This window comes from Panthera tigris, chromosome A1 (genome assembly GCF_018350195.1).
Source record: "Panthera tigris isolate Pti1 chromosome A1, P.tigris_Pti1_mat1.1, whole genome shotgun sequence".
Lineage (NCBI taxonomy): Eukaryota > Metazoa > Chordata > Mammalia > Carnivora > Felidae > Panthera > Panthera tigris.
In genome coordinates this window covers 201,566,325-201,587,589 of record NC_056660.1, presented here as the reverse complement: position 1 = coordinate 201,587,589, position 21,265 = coordinate 201,566,325, and the positions used below count along the sequence as shown (strand labels likewise).

General features: G+C 35.6%; 1 protein-coding gene across 1 annotated transcript in view; it reads right to left on the bottom strand.

Moving 5' to 3' along the window:
• Nucleotides 1-21,265, bottom strand: part of HCN1 (hyperpolarization activated cyclic nucleotide gated potassium channel 1) — a 386,411-nt gene that overhangs the window by 327,744 nt on the left and 37,402 nt on the right. The window contains exon 2 of the mRNA XM_042960321.1: nt 9,685-10,108. Within this exon, the coding sequence (XP_042816255.1) occupies nt 9,685-10,108 (424 nt within the window). The remainder of the gene's footprint in view (nt 1-9,684; nt 10,109-21,265) is intronic.

Here is a 21,265-nt window from a genome sequence, read left to right as displayed (position 1 = left end):
AGAAGCCATTGGCCATATTTTTTTTTAAGTGAGAGGATGGCATCTAAACATGAATTGTACAACATACTCCTGACTTTCATTTTAATTAAGCTGAACTCCCTTTACTTTGTATGTTCACCAAACTCCTATGTCCACCGAACTCATATGTCCACAACAGTAATGACAAAAAAAAGTAGCACATTCAGATAATTAGCACATTATTGCAAAATTCACACTTGATGACCAATCTTACTGGGAAATCCTTTTTGATTTCACCACTCCTGACGAATAAGATGATCTCAAAACAGCTATTCTTTTTCTTTGCAACTGCTTTAAATTATATAGAATTGGGACTAGCTTCCGGAATCCTTACTCAATGTCTACTTTCACTTTAAGATGTAATAAGAAAAGATTTTGACCCCTTTGACCCTCTTTTAAAAAAATGGCCTAAATGGCAGACTTAACTCAAAATAGCCACCGGAATTATATAACCAACCAAATGTATTTCGTTTTCACACTAAGACGCGACTCCTCTAATACAAAATCTAAAGTGAATAGGTCAGCAAGACAGAAAGAGTAGTCAAAGTAGGTCTTTCTCAGCCATTATCCGGTGTGATTGAGGATTCTAATTTTATTTATTCTTGAGCCTTCATTACAGTTATAAGTGACTTAAGAAAACTGACTTTCTGTGACAATTTCTAATGTACCTCAATTACTATGCTTTGCTCAGTGAAACAGATATCAACTACTACTTTTGACATAAGGCAAACATAATTTTGTTTCCTAAAATACTTCAAATTAATAAGAAAAACCTCTTTGACGTTGTACCTAAAGTAAAAAATAGGTTTGTTATAAACTAACAATAAAAAAGCACACATTTCTCTCTTTATGATTAGATAAGTATATTCGACATTGCCTTCAGAAGGGAGTTTAATGTCATTTAATCATTTATAACAATAAAATATTCTTGGGTGGCACCGTAACATCTTCCAATTTATGTCATATCTCATCACACCTTTCTCGCTTGTAGACAGGTGCACCACAGTATACAGGACCAACAAAAGTGACCTATTTGACGGAGATAATTACCTAGATAATTAAAGTAACACATGTTTATTATGAACACTCTGGAAATTGAACCAGAATTCATGTTTAAACCAGAATCACATCATAAATTGTGTGTCCGATACTCATGAACAAATGGCATTCCCAGTTTTCACTCTAACAGCAGGTGGATGAGTCTAAAATAGCAGTAGCCATAATACATGTTGTAACTGTGTGCACAATGGAAGGGAAAATGGAAACATTTTTTCTAGAAAAATTATGTCAGATAAATGTGAGGCTAAATGCACTTTGACCTAAATTGTTTGATTTATTTGCTACTTCAATTCTATACTCAGTATATTTCAGGCGGAAGTAATCCATAATAGTGTTTATAATACTTCCAATGTATGGACAGGCAGTAAGCACATTAAAGAGCCAACAGCCGAACTCTCTGTTGAGATTTTTCATATTTTAAACTAGTAGCAACTTTTGTGATAACAACAATTTACATTTCTATAAACTTTCAAAGTATGCTCAACGATAACACCTCATTGGAGACTCTATACAATTCTATGATATTGGGCAGAAAATTATTATCATCTCCATCTATAAAGGAAGAACTTGATTGATTTTATTCATGATTTCTAAATGCCCTTGGAATATTTCCCAGGCTTATCCACTTGGAAGGACATATACTTTCAAACTTAGTTTTCAAAGTTGCCATGACTAGGAAGCCTTATTTAGAGCTTCTCTTCGACCTTCCACCACACTCTCATAATGCATCTGTCTCTCTTGTTTTGTTGTCTATACTATAATTGCCTCTAATATTGGATTCAAGACACTCTAGTGTTTTGCTTGCCTGTTTATTTACATGTTTTCTTTCCCTACTAATCTGAAATTTCCTTGAGGGCATAATCTAACTCATTTAGCAAGTGTTCCTATGCCTTATTATTTTCCAGACACTCTGCTAGGAACTAAAGATACAAGAAATTTATGACTTTCCCCCACTTCTGGAATTTAATACATAGTTGGAAAAGCATCATTGAAGAGAAATTACAAAAGTGATGAATGTTACAAAGCAAAAGCACATGGGCTATGCCAGGGTATTATAGATAGAATTCACATTACCTGAGAGATTAGGTAATTCTACCCCAAAGAAGTTTAAATTAAAGTCAACATTAAAGGAACAAAATGTGATGGATAAACTGGGGTTGGCCAAAGAAACAAAATTCTGGGAAAAGTAAACAACATATGTAAGGTCTTAAAACAGCATATAAAGAAGTCCAGCATAGTAAAAAATAAGGAGCAAGTAGTTTCCCAGGCTCAAATAAAAAGACTCATATTTCAAAGGACCTTGAATTTTGGATTTTATCCTAATAGTAATGAAAAATCATAGAAACATTTTCAGTAGGTAGATGACATAGTAATATTTGCTCTTTCAAAATAGCACTTTTGAGGTCTTGGGAAGACAAGCAAGGGTGAATTTTAAAATCTACTAATTAGTCTATTATAAAATGAGAAATATAAAAAATGAGCGATGACTGGTGTTGGCTTGAACTAGGATGAAGATAGAGAAGATTCAGGGCTACAGTATGAGAATTCAAACCGCCTTCAAGAAGTAGAACCAATAGGATCTGGTTATTGTTAGCTACAGAGGTTGAAAGCAAAGGAGAAGTCAAGGATACCGCTGAGATTTTAACTGAGTAAAAAGAAACAGAGAAGGAGAACACTTGAAAGGGAAATGGACATACTGAGCTTGAGGATCTCAAGAGATATCTTTATAGAGACGTCACGCACTTGTGTAGACTTTGAGATAGGAGGTACATGATTTTAAAGCTTTGGATACGTGTCTGGCTATTATCAACATACAGCCGTGGAAGTGTATAAAAACGTGCAAAATGGAAGCACAGTCTGGGCCCATAACAGGACATTAATAAAGTCTAGAATTTTAATCTTAAAATAAAGGTCTGAACATTTCAAATATGATCTTGTTTTTCATGAAACTGAGAATTCCATGTCCAAAGCATCAGAATTATACAGGTGTGCTGTAGGGCACTAACAAAGAGCGTTCATAAAATCACGTATCTCACCTCTCACACACACAGACATATACCCACGCATACTTTGTTAATTCTACTTAACTGTCTTGGCCTCACAACATTTCATACCCAAACACCCATTTCACATTGTACTTTAGAACTTCAGGGTATCTGTTAAAATATCATCTTAGAAAATACATAGTATAATAATTGAAAACAGTTCTCTCAGAATAAAAATAATTCCTTAGAGAAAGAACATAAACTCTTTGTTTAACCTGAGGAGAAAGGACAGGGAAAGAGAAATTATTTTTGCATAGATGAATAGCCATAGTCATCTATTTTACCTAGACATAAACAGCCAGGAATTAGGTGATTTTAAGAGAGTGTGAGTGAACAATTGCCAAAGAAGACAATTTTGTGTTTTTAGAATATAGAACCCTGAGGTAACACAACCAGTAGAGGACACCTAGTGGTCTTTAGCAGAATCAATATTTGCCTGCAGAAAATATTAAGCAACTCACCACACACAGGTAATAATGTCAATGTCAGCAAATGTGTTAATGTGAGAAAGATGGCATCATGAATCTTATGAATATGTGTGTGTGTGTATACACACATACATTATGTGTGTGCGTGTATACACACATACATACATGCATTTCATTTCGTTTGAACTTCACAACTTTTCTATCAAGTTTATAGGCATGAATCACTCACTGTAAGGGCTTCTCCCTAGATTAAATAGAAAATAAAAGGCACACAATCTGAATGAAGTCCTACATATACTAATTTCCAGTATAGGGTTCATTTCACCTCACCATGTTTCTGGTGATGCGAAATACAAATCTCAAATACAACTATATCAATAATATTAATATTAGTACATGTGTTATACATACTAATATAGCACATATATTTATATATCATTATATATTATATATGATATAATATATATTACATGTGATAATATTCATTATATATATTATATACGATAATATTCATTATATCAATTATAATTGACACTGAAATTATAAAACATTAAAAAAGACTTCATATAAGATCATCTCATATTTTACTATTGCTACAAACATTTCAAGGGCAAGAGTACTTGTAAAAGTTAAATCTCCCTCTAGAAAACTAAATAGCACACTTGCTGTATAGATGCAGGCAAATGCGTGATACATTTGTCACCTAACTGGTATTATTATCATTTTAATGTTTATTTATTTCTGAGACAGAGAGAGACAGAGCATGAGTGGGGGAGGGACAGAGAGAGAGGGAAACACAGAATCCGAAGCAGGCTCCAGGCTCTGAGCTGTTGGCACAGAGCCCGATGTGAGGCTCGAACTCATAAACCGTGAGATCTTGACCTGAGCCGAAGTAGGTCGCTCAACCTACTGAGCCACCTCCTAACTGGTATTATTAAGTCCATCCTCAGTGGTCTCTAATCCCCTTCATTCTGCAGCACCCTAAAATGCACCCCTCTACCTAAATGCCTCAATGACACCTTATTAAGTCCATCATTAGCACAAATTCATGTCTATACCTCCAAGCTCACTCCCTTTACAACCTAGATTCTGGAGATACGGAACTGCTGTCTGAGCCAGGCTGCCTGTCCCTCAGATCTCACTGGAATGCCCTTCCCTCTCCCATTCAGTCAGCTTGGGAATTCAGACTCCAGCTTTGAAACTCAGTTCAGATAACTGTGAGCCTCTCTTCTTGTGGGAAAAAAAAAAAAAAAAAAAACACCCTCTGTTGTTCACTCCCTCCTTTATTCTGCCACTTACCACACCATCTGTGATTATTTGCTCACATGTCTGTTTTTCCTACAAAGCTGGAAAGCTGGGATCTGCTTTGAATTCTCTCATGCAGCATCTGCACATAGGAGCTACTCAGTAATTGCTTGGGAGTAAAAAATGAATATTCCCTTGCAATTATTTAATGGATTTAGAACATGGAGGACTGCCATGTATTTAGGGGACAGGCATGCTCTGATAACCTTTCAGAACTCTGTACCAGTGTACAAGGAGAGGCAAAGGCAAAGTTGACAAGGACTGTTCCCTATAGACGCCTATATCCGGCAAAAGAAAAAGAAAATGCATATAAATAAGCATTAGCAACAAAGCTATCTGCATGAACAAATGTAAGAAGGGCCAGTAAAACAACCCAAATTAAAGGCACTGACCATTACAGCCCAGTCCCTCCAGGTCGAATATTTTCTGGAGATGAGTTTCAGCCTAGTTTTTAAAGGAATGATAGAAAAAAAGAACAAAGCCTTCCACATCTGAGGTGTGGCACATGCAAAACTGCAGAAGCAGAAAGAACCATTCTCTGCAAGCACTGTAAAACTAAAACACAAACAGGAGAGAGTTGTTGGGTACAAATGTGAAGTGACAGTGGTGAGATGGGGGAACAGTTTGCTGGAGAGCCTTGAAGGCACAGCAAAGAAACACAGATTTGATGTGATAGGCAATAGAGTCTCTCTTACTTTTAGTTGGGGGGTAAGTGTAGGAAAATACTGGTGTTTGCTTACAGCAAATCTTAGAATTCGATGTGTTTTCTTAAAAAATGAAAGTAGTTAGAGTATGTATTGTGTAATTATAGATAGGCAATTTATAGCAAGAGTTAGTTTCTAATCTAAACCAATTAGAATGCTAAAATTAACCAAAGACAGAAACCACAGTCTGCATCAGCTCCCTGTGGAATAAATTTCCTTATTAATGCTCTGTTGTTAAACACACTTCGTATATAAACCTACCTCTAAGCTAACATAAAAATCTAATATTGATTGAAGAAGAGCATCTCAATGTTCCATAGACATTATTCATCTGAAATTGCTACAGACATATATGAAGATCAGAACCATAAACCCTCTTCCAGCCTAAAATGGATTTATTTAATTATGGCATGTCTCAAATCTACACAAGGAAGATTGAGGGCACAGGAGATAAGGAATACAAAATAAAATATTATACATCTGTATTCCAAAGCCATACTTATTACACAAGTGTCATGCACTTCCAACACTTTGTTTACATTGTGCATGAAGATTTTACACTTTATGTGACATACGATCCTACAAAAAAGATAACCATTACAGAGAACATGTCTCTTTTCAATGACTATTTCCTAACTCTCAAATAATATCAAGGGTTATCCCTCTTTGATAAAGTGACTGACATCAGCAAATGAAGGATTTAAGAATCCTAGAACACTTCACCTTTGCTAACTGAATAACCTCCGGTTACTAACCTCTTAATCTACCTTTTATCTCTTCAGGGTTTGGGATGGTCCTAAATTGCTACTAATGCTCCATTTTATTTGGTGGGGGAGGGGGATTTCCTCACTTTGTTTCTTTTAGGTCACAGAGAATGGGCTCCTTCTGTGATGGGTTACAAAATAACACCCAGGCTTGAGTCCCTCTTTACTGGAAATATAACATGAACAACAACATGATGAATTAAGGGGATGATTTTTTTTTCAACCAAAATACAAGAGTGGGAAAGATGCACCTAGGTTTTCTGGAGATCACAGGAAAAGGAATGTTCTGGCCTGATTTATCTAAATTGCTACAGATTTTCATGTCACCTAGCATATGTAAAGTTTCAGTATAGCATCAGAGAGCTCTCTACTTTTGCATCCTAAAGCCATTGATCTAATTGCCTTGTGAAAACAACTTCCCTCCTGACTCCTTAACACCAAGTGTTTCAGAAATTAGTTGGCCAAATCACCTCTTTCCTTCTACATTAGCCACTACATTCAACTTTAGTAATGACAGTAACATAAGGGCTAAATTTTAAAGTTTCTGTATTTCATTCACAATATTTCTCTAATTTATTTGGCTTTGGCACTTCTTGTTGTTTTTCAGTTGAACTAATTCAGACCGAAAAAAAAAAAAAATGCATCATTGAAGATGGAAGCAGTTTCCTATAGAAGGCAGCCACTTTCCTTGGGAATGATTCATTTAGAACAGTGGCAGCTTCCAGACTTCACACATTACTTCCCCAAATTTGCTGAATTTAGCATTAGCCAGCTTGGTACTAAAACACTCAGAACTCAAAGACATGTGGGTGAACTCACATCTTCCTCTGCAGTCTTATGCCAAATGCTCACAGAGCAAATTCTTCTGATTTATTTGTTGTATGTTCTACATGTAAACACATCCCAGTGGCATTTATAAAAATCAGGTAAAGATCCACCACTTTGGAACCATTCAAGTTTCTCTCTGCTTTTGGTTTGAATCATGAAGGTGATGAAATAATTTGTAGCAAATTCTGGATTAATTATTCCTGTTTCTTCCCTGTTTAACAGTATTACTAGCAGACATTAAATATCACTGATATATGTGATTCTCCACATACATCATATAATCAAGAAAACATTCTTCACTTAAATGAGCTTATGGTTCATTTTATCATCAAGATCATTTATTTTTAAGAAAGATCTTGCCAACTCACAACTCTAGGCTCAATGTGTTTGGCTACCAAATTTCTGTAAGTGCATATTAAATTGCATTTTATAGTAATGATCGCAGAAAGCCGATGACCCTGAATTATATCATGGCATCTTTAAAACACCATCATGTTACACAGATCTAGGTGCCTGTCACCACTGCCAGGAACCAGAGGGCAACCGTGTATGGAGTGTCCTCTTCTATGACTGCATGGCCTGCCATTTTATCTGATAGGACACCATCTGTTCATCCTGCTACCACTCCCTAGGGTAATTGGGTTAAAACTACAAGACACTGCAAATAGTCACATTGCCCAATGTATTTTTAATTGCCTGGCTATTTATATCAGTGACTTTTCTTCTTACAGGATATTCATTAAAAAAAAACAAAACACGCTTGTGACCATGTTTTAAGACGTAAATGTTCAACTCTAATGTTGCACAGACACAACCTTTGTTAAGAAAAGTTTCCTACAATTTCTTACTCAATCTATAAAACAGTGGAATATTAAGGTATTTATCATTGAAAGAATGCATGTAATAGTGAGAAACTATACAGTTTTGTTATATAATGTTATAAAATGTTAAAAGCATTTGCCCTGGGGTCAGATTAGAAGGTTAGAATCCCAGCTCCAGCTTTTACCAACTCCGGTTTTCTGGGCAAGCTACCAAAATTAGGAAAGGGAACTAATCCATGTAAAGAATACAATATATCATTTGACATATAATAAGCCCTCAATAAATATTAACTATTATTATCAATAATCATCTTGATTTGATATTAATCTCAAACTGGTATAACAGATTTTAAGAACCAAACATTTATTACATTTTAGATGGAATGTGCTATATAGAGACACATTACAAGATGAATCCAATTTCTCAAACGTGCTTCTTTTGATTTTGAATATAATCCATATCCATATTTTAAGAATGGCCCATTTTTATGCCTTTCAGCAGTGTCTTACACAGTGTTTTATTATTGCATGTCATTTTCTGAAATCCTGTGAACCAAAATGTCATTGACAGGCACACACAAAACACAGCTACTGTCTCACAGAAAGCAGAGCGAATGTTCACAGAATTTCTATTCTATGACTGGTTTAAACCTAAATTCCAAAACATAATTCTTCCCAAACATGTTAAAAAGCATTTTGGTAGTGACTAAAGCAATAATTAATCTATTGCCAGTATACTGTTGTCATTAGTGCTGGTTTAGAGACTCCGGGCCTTTTTGACCCTCATTTTTATGCAAACAGTAAAATTCAGGTTATAATTAATGTAAAAAAGCAGACTTAGAAGGAAAATAAAGTCAAAAAGGTTATTATGCATACTCTGGAATTAGGGACATAAACTCCTTTGCTCAGTGTTGGCACATTTAACTCAGATCCTTGGAAACTCCAGTTGGCTGAGCCCTTTCAGGACCCACCCACTGCATAAGAACAACAGATGCCCTCTTCAGCAAAACATTGGCCAGATTCACTGTATTTATGCACTGTACTATTTGTGTTTTCTATGTAATAATTTCTCTCCAGGGTATCCTGTTTTTCAGTATTTTGAAACGAATTAATAGGGCAAAACTATAATAATTAATTATAGGCAAAGCATAACACTGAGAAAATTATTATGCTGAAATTAGTCTCTATATATACAACTTGGAAATACTTTTTCAAAGTTTTTTCTTCGAACACAAATTCTCTGAAATTTCAGTGTTAGATGAAATATAAACCAGATTATCTCACAGAACTAATGATGCAAACTAGATTAGCAATCAGACCCTACACATCTTTGTTCAAAGACAGTACTTGATGTATTCATATTAAATAAAAAGAAACTTCCCATGGTAGAGAAGGGACTGCATTGGTTAGGACAAACATTTGTTGATTAGAGGGGATTTGTTTTTAAAGAGACTTAATTGGCATAAAACAAATGTTTTATAATCACTTTTTTTTTTCAGTTGATTCAAATCCAGTATTTGACCATATCTTTTTTTTTTGACCATATCTTTTGAAGATACAAATACATCACTTATGCACCAAAAAGAATAAGTAGAATTTTTCTTCTCGAATCTCATAAAACTTATTACACATTGTACAGGTGTTCATCTTAAAAGTGATAGTTAACAATCTCATGATATAGCGGCTTGAAAAAAGTAAAAGATATGTCTTACCTCTTCCCACTGATGTATGTATCTAATTAACCTTGAAAGTCGCAACAAACGCAAGAGACTGAGAATTTTTGTAAACCTCACAATGCGAAGTGCCCTGGCTGTCTTGTAAACTTCTGAATCCATTCCTTTTTCTACAATGAGAAAGATATAATCCACTGGGATTGATGAGATGAAGTCAACCACAAACCAGCTTTTTAAATAATTCATCTTGATCACTTTAGGGTCCAGGATGATTTCAGAACTGTCTTCATTGACAGTGCCAGTCCTAAAATTCATTATCAGGTCCAAAAGGAAAACTGTATCTGATGCCACATTGAAAATAATCCATGGTGTTGTTGTTTGTTCTGTAAAGAATGTGATTCCAACTGGTATGATGACCAGATTTCCAACCATCATTATAAGCATTATTAAATCCCAATAAAACCTACAACAAATAAAAAAATCAGATTTTAATAGACAATAACCATTCTTTGCCCCCTCATAAAGAAATTTAATGACTTATGGTTAAATAAATGAGTACAAGAATGAAGTGTTTATTCTGTAAAGATGGTAACTCCTTCAATGGTTACAAATTAAAATCTAATTAATATATTCTTAAAGCGATGCATTGTTTATAGAATTCTAAAAATCATTTGATATAAAGTATTACTGAAATAAATTCAAGAACACTCAATCCTCCATTTACCTGATAAAAGAACAAAGACAACCTCCCCTATATTTAACAAGTAATATGCATGGAAATAAAGGAGAAGCATAAAACAAGAAGATCTACCTTAAAAATATCATTTTGGGGAAGACTCTTTAGAGATGCTTTGAAGTACTTTATATGTCAAATTACCAATCAATCAAACACTAAGATACTAAAAATACTGGCAATATAAATTATATCTTAGGAGTACAGATTCGGTCAACCATAAATTTTAGGCTAGCCCATGGCTTCATAGTACTCCAAATATTTATGCTTCCTTCTTTTTTAGTTTGAAATGAGAAAAACCAATTTTGTTCTGAGGTTAAAAATAATTGAACAGACTACTCTAGGTTTTAAAAAAAAAATTTATGTTTTATTTATGTTTGAGAGTAAGAGAGACAGAGCATGCGTGGGAGGAGGGGCAAAGAGAGAGGGAGACACAGAATCTGAAACAGGCTCCAGGCTCTGAGCTGTCAGCAAAGAGCCCGACACAGGGTTCAAACTCACAGACCGTGAGATCATGACCTGAGCTGAAGTCAGACATTTAACCGACTGAACTACCCAGGTGCCCCGAGACTGCTCTAGATTTTAAACTAGAATCTACTTAACTTGCACTTTTATCACTGTTTAATTGAACAAATACTTTAAATATATTCCCTCTATTTTTCTAAATAATTCTTCCTTAAAATTTCTGATTTAATTTTCAACATGTTTATGATTACTAGCTGCTTTTTGAAACATTCTCATCTCACCTTATATTAAAATTGGAAGAAAACCAGGAACTTTATTCCAGGTTAACACAGTGTAATTGAATTCATTGAAGATGATTGTAATGTTATTTTCACGAGGGTTATTTAAAGTCTATTGACCCTGTAGTGAACAGACTGCATATTTGTTACAAGTCTATACATATAAACATGAAGAAGCAGATCAACTAGCACGACCCTATCATCATGAAATAGTCTCCAGAAATATGAGTTACTTCATCCTGGTCATAGGTATCCTCTTCTGGCAGTTCTGTTGTGTAAATGATGTAAATTTCTATGACAGAAATTTCTGTTAACCAAGATACCTTTATTTTACATTACTTCTCCTTCTTAGACTACTTGGGTTACATTTTGGCAAGATATACAACTGCATATACCTTTCATAGTTACTATCATCCCGACTCTTGGGATAAAAGTAGTAGTACAAGAAAGAACTGTAATAGGTCTTCTCTCCCCTTGTCCCTACCCCCAGGATTATGTAACAGTAAATGCTTGTCGGTTTGAAGATTTCATCAGTCTTGTGTCAAAACTTATCCTCGCATTTATAGACAAGTATACATATACCCACGCCAATCATACATCATGCACTGTCAATTTCAATGACATATTTTCTCTTTTTTTTTCCTACTCTTTTAATGGAAATGCAAAATGTGCCACTGAATACACCAAGGACAGAGGAGAGGTGTAGAGGAGATGCAATATTGTAATAGCTATTTCCCAAAGAAGTGACATCATTGAACTCTAAAATGAAACCGTGTGTACCCTGAGGATTTTCACTTTTCTGGACACTCTTATCAGTCCCATCTGTGAGCTTGTCTCCCTGCCCTCCCCCTGAAGGCTGCTGGGTGTCACGCATAGCTCTTTTATCTTCTCTTCTACACATGCTCTTTGAGCAATATCACACACTCATCCATGTCTTTATGATTAATTCATAACTGATGACTCCAAAGCTCCACCTCCAGTCCATTCCTGTCTTGTAAGCCTCCTAATCCTCATAATCAGCAGCCTATTAAGTCTATCCCCGTGCATATCTCACACTCATGTCTTACAGCAGGCACATGCTCAAGCTCATCTTCTCCTTGCATATGTATTTCTCACATGTCCCCTATGCCAGGGGATGGAACAACTCTATACCTTATTTGCAAGCCAGAAACCCCGGAGGAATCCTAGAAGACTCCTGGCCTTAAATCTGTTCAATCTCACACTTGATCAGTCACCAAGGCTGTTTGGTTCTTATATCTATGTATAAGTTGTATTCATCCATTTGCCCTTTACAATTCCCACTGCAACTATCTTCAACTAGAAATTCTCACCAGCTGTTTAATTTGGAGACAAGTTACTTAAATGCTCTCATCTTAAAACTTCTCATCTGTAAAATGAAGATTATTATAGAAACAGGGTTTTCTATACAGATCAAATGAAATAATACATGCACATCATATATCCTAGCATATAACAAACTGTGGTACACAATGCCGGTGGCCTACTTTGTATTCATTTACCTTTCCTTACCAAAAGAAATCCAGTTTTGTGGGGAGCACCCAGAAACCCACTGAAAGATACTCACTTTTACAGACATTCTTGCATTTCTCTCATTAAGACAGAAGATATTTTTAAAGAAAAACAACACATTCTATCCCTCTTACTCAATAGAAGAAATGAAGAGGATAAAGTGCCATCTAGTATTGTTATAGCAATAATTTTTATCACACCATAGCTTTTTATTAGTGGTACTTAATATGGTCTGAAGCCATCAGGAATCTCATTATCAATATAAAGCTCTATTAAACCTCATAATTTCCTTTTAAAGTATCACTGACTCTATTTTACAGACATAAACACAGATCTTGTTATAGACTTTGCATAATATAACACTTTCTTGAGTTAACATGGATTCATTCCTTATCTAGCCAAGGAAAATACAGTTGTCACCCACTCTAAAAGTATGATATAACTTCTGTTTTTTTAAGCAAAGAATATGCTTCTGAAAAGTGACCTCATGAGACTCTCTTGTCTACCTGCCCACAAGTTTCTTTTCTTGACTTTTTGCTCTGAAATATCTCTTGAATACTCAGGCTCAGTCTTTTCCTTAATTTTCAATTTCTGAGTCCTATACATCTTAGTATGGAATAATCTTTCCTGTCAATTCCTCTTTCTGTTCCCATTGTCATCTACTTTGGGCAGAACTAGTGCTTGCTTAGAATAACTCAAGCCTCCTGTCTACGGAATCTGGTCAATTCTGCCCATCAGTCCCAGAGCGACTTATCTAACACATAACTTGCCAGGTCAAAAACCATCAATGACTCTCTTGGGGCGCCTGGGTGGCTCAGTTGGTTAAGTGTCCAACTTCAGCGCAGGTCATGATCTCACAGTTCGTGGGTTCGAGTCCTGCGTCAGGCTCTGTGCTGACAGCTCAGAGCCTGGAGCCTGCTTCGGATTCTGTGTCTCCCTTGCTCTCTGCCCCTCCCCTGCTCGTGCTCTGTCTCTCTCTCAAAAATAAATAAACATTAAAAAAAAATCAACGACTCTCTTAAGTAAAAATAACTCAGCATGGTTTTCAAGGCATCTTCTTTCCCTCCCAGCCTTTTCTTTCACACTTTATGGCAAGAACCTCATGTCTTAAGCAAGAGAGTACATGCACTTCCCTTGGCATCATGCTCACCTAGGTACATGTACAATAGATAGTTTCTTCCATTCTATTAATTCCTTTTCCCATTAGCACTCTACATACCCTTCATGCCTTGTTCTGACACGGAATTTCTTAGTTGTTTTTTTTTTAACCCCCAGAGCAACATATATTTTCAGTATGCTTATATTAGTTTTGCTTTTGTTACTAATTATTTGGTTTTATTTCCTCCATCACTACTGGGTTCAAGTTCTTTTTTTTTTTAATTTTATTAAGTTTTCAATTTAATTCCAGGATAGTTAACATACAATGTGTTTCAGATGTACCATATAGTGATTCAACAATTCTATACAGTGCTCATGGATACAAGTCCTCTGAAATTCAAAACTGTATTTTATCTTCTGTTTAACCTCTGCAGTGAATGTAGACAGTATATAGAATAACAAATGCTAAGAAGATAAATTAATTGAATTTTGACTGGAAACATACATTTCAGTAGGGATATTTAAAGTAATCCTTTTTATAAGACAAAAAGTAATTAATGTAGCAAATAATTTCTTGACTTATTATTTCTATAAATCTGGAGTTTTACTAATTGAGGATTTTTATAACATAGAAGACATTAAGGCAAATTAAAAAGGAAACAGAGATTAGTAATATATTATGAGGCTAGAAAGCCTGAAAACAAAGAAGTTTTGGATTTGATTCTTGGTTTGGTGTATTGTATTTGGTGTATTGCTTCCATTCACCCTGCTTTATACAGACAACATTTATAAAGGCTCTTAGTTGGACTTTGAAGGCAGAGTAGGGTTCAAATCCTACTTCTACTAGCTCCATAGGTTTGGGCAGGGTATTTAACTGCCTTGAACTTCTACTACTCTTTTTTTTTTTTTTTTAACATTTTATTTATTTTTGAGACAGAGAGAGACACAGCATGAATGGGGGAGGGGCAGAGAGAGAGGGAGACACAGAATCGGAAGCAGGCTCCAGGCTCTGAGCCATCAGCCCAGAGCCCGACGCGGGGCTCGAACTCGTGGACCGCGAGATCGTGACCTGAGCTGAAGTCGGACGCTTAACCGACTGAGCCACCCAGGTGCCCAAACTTCTACTACTCTTGAGTTTCTCTGCAGGAAGACTGTAAGCATTGATGTATGCATAGTGTAGAGTACAGAACCTGTTATATAGAAAGTTTGTCTGAAAAACCAGCAGAGAGGGAACTCACTGGAAAACAAGTCTTGACCATGACAGTAGATTACCTAGGTAACCATTTTTACCTTGTACTGAAAGTAGACAAAATAGACAAAATAAAATAGTATTTCAATCATAATTAATGTATCACTAATAGCTGTAAACTTAATTATCACTGAGAAATTATTTTTTGGGTTAAGAATCCATTTTCCCCATGAATTTTTAGAGGAGAAAAAGCAGCATTATAAGGACTGATCTGTGATATTAAACTTTGAAGAATTCAAAATTCAGTGATGCTTCTTTCTTTCTTTCTACCCACTTGTATCCCTCTAACGCTTGTGGTAAATAAAGACAACCCTACTTCCTTAACAAAAGTTTCTCATCATCCTTCAGGCTTCCCTTCCCCTTTATAATACCTGTAGTAGTTGAAATAATCTGATGCCGAATATTTCTAACTTAAGGCCTTAAAGAAAATTTTAAAACTACCGTATTTCATTACTCGAGGTGCTTGTCTTTAAATTTGTCTCTCTAACTATTGAATGAAAGACTCTCTCTGCCCCCCCCCCCCCGATGGAATAAAATATTTGTAACTAAGTGGAATGGAGGAAAGAACTTCTGGTTAAATCCTTGATAACAGATTTATATGTGGCTCCTCTTTCACCTACGGTTGAAGTCAAATTATGTAACAAACCTGTCCTATTTCTCACTTAAGACTCATTCCTAAAAATTACATTTTTAGATATGAACCATAACTTGGCCATGTTTCTAAACCAAATTATTTATCAATCTAAATAAATGAATGAATATCCAGCTGGATCTTATTAAACATATAGTCCTTGCAATTATTTTTCAAATTTTATTTAAAACTGATTCAATTTTCAAAAGTCCAATAGCCTGATGATTAGATACATATCTTTTTTTTTTTTAACTGAGGTACAGTTGACACAAAATGTTACATGAGTTTTAGGTATACAACACAGTGATTCAACAGGTCTATCTGCTGTTATGCGGTGTTCACCACAAGCCCAGCTACCATCTGGCCTCATAACATGCTGTTACAATACTACTGACTACACTCCCTACACTGTACCTTTTATCCCGGTGACTTACTCATTTCATAACTGGAAGCTTATAATTCCCACTCCCCTTCACCCATTTTTGGACATATCTGTTGAAAAATGAAGTGCCTTATCATAAATACTGTCTTCTCATAGTACTATCAGTGGCAATTCACCCTGCCAAATCTCAGCAACCAATACCTGAACTTTGATCTGAGGGGTTCTCAGACATCCTTCATCACCTTACAAATCTCACTACTTACAGAATGCTCATATTGGGCTTGATACTTTATAGGACATGTGCCTTTCCTAAGCTTTGCAAAGGAGTCTTTCTGGGGCACCTGGGTGGCTCAGTCAGTTGAGCATCCAACTCTTGATTTTGGCTCTGGTCATGATCCCTGGGTCATGGGATTGAGCCCCGCATTGGGCGCTGTGCTGAGCATGGGCCCTGCTTAAGATTCTCTCTTTCCCTCTGCCCTTCTCCCCTGCTTGTTTGTGTGTTCTCTCCCTCTCTCTCCCTCTCTCTCCCCCCCCGTCTCTCAAATAAAAATAAAATATAAAAAAAAAGAAGTTTTCTTAATCAAGTCTGTTATTTGCTCTAATGCCTTGATATCCTGCAAGGCCACATTATTGCCTATGGGCAGTGTGGAGTGAAGATACACAGAAAAACACAGAAAACACAGACAATTCAAATACAGGCTATTTGAAGCAAAAATATACTAGCTTTCTTAACACAGTAAAACATTCCTAAGATCCTAACTGTGGAAAAAATTAACCTAACATATGGACAAAACTAAATTAAACCATATTTGAAGACATTTAGATGTCTTCAAGTAAACATAGCAATTTACCCAATGAGAATATGAGATGGGTAGAAGGTGCAATATGTTTTAGCTAATCTTATTTATTAAAATGAGCTAATGGAATGGAAATTTAATCCCTACCAAAGTAGTAAGATCTGTACCAATCCAGGAAAAGTAAACAGGTTTTCTACCTCTCCCTTCTGCAACTGCGTTTTTTCATTGTGTGTTAATCTTCTAACTGCCAACATTAATGGCCTTGTATTGGTACATTTACTCTTGCATTTTACAGCGTTGTTTACTCCTCCTACCTGAAACTCTCTCAAACCTTTAGTTTCTAAGATTCTGCATTTTCGTAGTTTCTCACTTGTATTTATAAATTAGCAGAAGTTTATTTCCCTCAACCTTTATCTGACTCCTCTTCTTCCTCTATTAAAGTAGGCAGTCTATGTGATCATCTCACCCAGCTTTTCAGCCCTCCATTTACTCCCTCCTTTGGTCACATCAACCCCCAAATGCTAATACGTGAACATAACATGTCAACGTAAGTAATATGTTAAATAAGTGGTTCTCAAATCCATCACTGGCCTTAACTTCTGAGATGGAGTTATGGATTTCTAACTATATTCATGATAGTTAGTCCCAACGGAACAGCCGTCTCAACAGGGTGAAATCTACACCAATTAACCTTCTGGCCCCAAAATAATTCCCCTGATATTTTTATTTCTGTTTATTATAGCATAGCTACCACTGCTACTGCTCCTTCTGCTAATGCTTCTTCTCCTCCTTCTTCCTCCATCCCCCACCCTCCTCTCTTCTTCCTTTCGGTCACCCACGAGGCATAAAACTTAAAAATCATCCCTGACTCCTCTGTCAGCCAGCTCTGGCATTTGATCATTTGCCCAGTCTTACATCCTTCTAATACAATAGTTTTCATATGCAGCTTTTCTCTTTGTTCCATTGCCAACATTTTATATGAAGTTATTATATCATTATTCTGCTTACTAATTTTCCTGTTTCTACCTGCCCTAGTAAATTACTTTCTATCTATATCCAGACTTCCCTATTGCATGCAAAATGAAATGTAATCATCCAGAATCTTCTAGTGTATCCCAAATCTGTATCTTGAAACTTATCTTTTTTTGTACATACATGTTCCTTAGCTAAATTTAAAAAGACTATTTTCCAGAGTCTTTGTTTTTGCCACTGCCTAACAAATGTCTGGGATTTCCTCTTCCTAAAATCCAAATTCAACCTCCACATTTAGTCTTATTACTGCAATGGTCAACCTAAATTTAATGCCACTACTCTCTTTTATCCAATCCCAGCCCAGGTGGGGTTCACCTCCTCCCTGCCTCTAACTCTTATCGCAATTTTTCTATGTGATTTCCAGCATTTGAGAGCTCCTACAAATGAACAGTGAATATCTTACCAAAATATGGTACCAATAATAATTTGGCAAAGACCATTTAATAAGCGATGTCTGAAAATACCACTCTTGAACTTATTCCTAGCCAAACTATAGGCCAATCTTCTTTACACTTAAATTGCCTAGCAAACAGTAGATATACTTCCAACTTCCCAATGATCAAACCCAAATTAATCACATTTATGTTAAGAAGGGGTTGTTCCACCATTATAAGATTTTAATTAAAATACATGATCATTTGTTCCCTTAAATGGTTTGGAAATTAAACAGGTATAAACTTTTTTTTTTTATTTTATCCTTGAGTGGTAGAATTATGACGCATATTTTCCAACTTTTCTAATTTTCTTGTTTTAGACAACGGAAAGAAAGATATCATTCAAGGGTATTTTCATTATGGCATTCAAATTTACTTTAAAGGAAGGCCACAATTTTCATTCCACTGAATCAAAACACCTGTTTACTCCCAATTGTCATGCATGAAATATATATCTGCAAGTCTACATGGCTTTAATCAAAAGGTACAGAATGGAAAAGAACTCCTTAAAGATTAAGTAGTTTTATGCTGCAGTTTTCTATCTTTATGATGACATATAGATTTTCCATAAACATCAAAATCATTAACTTATAAAAGATGAGTACAAAATATATAAAATAGCTCCTAGTGCTTAATTTTAGAGTTCTTTAAAAACAGTCTAATCTAAAACTACTCCTTAGTTTCTTAGCCTTATTTAATTTACCGTAAGTGATTTTTTAAAATTGTATTCTCCACTGTGACTCTCAGCATTTCATTCCTTTAAGGAAAGCAAAAATATTGTGAGTGGTCATGTCAAACAAAATGCGTGCTAGCACCATTCACTCTAGTGTAAAATTCATTAAGTTGACATCCATTTTTTTTAACTATTTCCAAGGATGGACTAAAAGAAACTCCATATTAACTAACCTTACCACTAGATAGTCCCATGACACAGACATTGAGGACACCTTTATTTTAAAGCTCAATTAAATGACCATTATTAGTTCCTAAGGGCTTTATATTTGCTGATATACTTTGGTCCAATCACTGCGAAATTTTGCAGAGAAGGAAGATGACTGACTTCTTCCCCGTCTGAATACATAGCTAATTTAAAGGTTTATTCAAGTTGGAGGTTTTAATTTCAGAATAATTCTTCCCTCATTCTTGCCACAATCTTCCCACCACACTGCTTGTTCTTGAATTGTCCGGTTTATCTTTCTCGTCACTGATAATTTAGGTCACTTCCCCTGTGTTTGTTACCTGCAAATCTCAAAAAACCCTTATCCTCTTTGTTCATTCCTAAGCCGCCAAAGCCACACAGATCCTTTGTATTACTGCTGCAGCTTGAAGGTGTGATGGAAGGTTCAAAATCAGTATCAAAGTACATTATTGTGTCCTCAAGTCTGAAAAATGCTTACATCTTATGGAAGTTTTTGAATGTGTTCAAGATCCTGATTTCTGCATATAATTCACCTCACTGAATACTTAAAAAGAAAGCAACATAAGGGCGATAAAGTATAGGTAAGATTTATTTCTTTTTACTTTTTTTTAAGTTTATCTGTTTTGAGAGAGAGAGAGAGAGAGAGAGAGAGAGAGCGAGTGAGCACAAGTTGGGGAGGGGCAGAGAGAAGGAGAGAGAATCCCAAGCAGGCATCAGTGCACAGCCCAACCTGGGGCTCGAACCCATGCACTGTGAGATCATGACCTAAACCGAAATCAAGAGTCGGATGCTTAACCCACTGAGCCATCCAGGTGCCCAACATTTATTTTATAATAAGCACTTTGTAAACACTGTCACATTTGATACTCAAAATAAAAAGTTGGCAGCATTATCTAAATTTAAGAGGAAACTGAAACCCAACCAACTAAGGTCTGTTCTTAAATTCTTGTAGGCAGGAAATGAGTAAAATTGCTTTTGAACCTATGACCAACTTTCATCCTTATACAGCTTCCACCATATTTGATGCTTGAATAAATGATTCAAGAATATAAGAATAATATTAAACAAGCACAAAACTTTCCCACACTTTGTAGCATAATAGGGCAGCACAACCAGACTTGCACCTGTCCTTATCAGTTACCTATCTGAAATGAAAACAAAAAAATCTGCCTTGGCCTGCAAAGATATCTCACTAGTGTATAAACCAAAATCAATTCACATGCTCTAAAGGCAAAAAACATTTGGAAAACAAAAGTCAAATTTAGTACCAAATATTTTCTTCAGGTGGTTACATTATAACAATTCCAACAAATATGTACTAGCTACCTCTGCACAGTAGATATTGTTCTTAGCACTCTGAGAAGGCAAACACATATTATGTACAAACTCAAGAACTTCCAACTTAATAGGAAAATGAAAACTTGTACTTAAATAAGACTAGGACAAAGTTTAAGACATGTTCATAAATAGTACACGGTAAGCACTCTGGGTTTCCAAAAGAGAAAAACAATTGATCATCCATTTTAAAAAGTACTACTATTAAAGAAATTTACAGAAAGCATTTGCTGAGGAGGTCCTGAGGTTGCATTTTATTCACAGCACAAACATTAATTTATCAACAAATATGTTCTGCTTCCTAGGCTTGTCATTAAGCACCAAAGAGAATTAGACATAGCCCCAGTCCTCAAGAAAAGAAGGTCTAGGAAAGATAAACAACAATATTTTCTAAAATATTACAAGTTCTATGATAGACATAAAAAGAGCAATCTAGGATGGGCAGACCAAGGGGAATGATCAAGTCTTCCTTGGGGGAAGGACAGAAGAACCGGGCAGGATTTCAAAATCAGTAATTGATACTTACACAACTACAAAATCTTGTATTGGTGTGCACAATGCCACACATATTCACTGAGTATTAAAAACAATCCTAATTTCTAGGTTACCACTAGGAATACCAAGAGAAACAGACACAATGTAGAGTTAAAGGGACTGAATGCCATGAAATCTATAAGGTCTGGTGGTGCATTTACGTTTTAGTTAATGCTTTAGCTGTTCCATTATAAAACAAATCC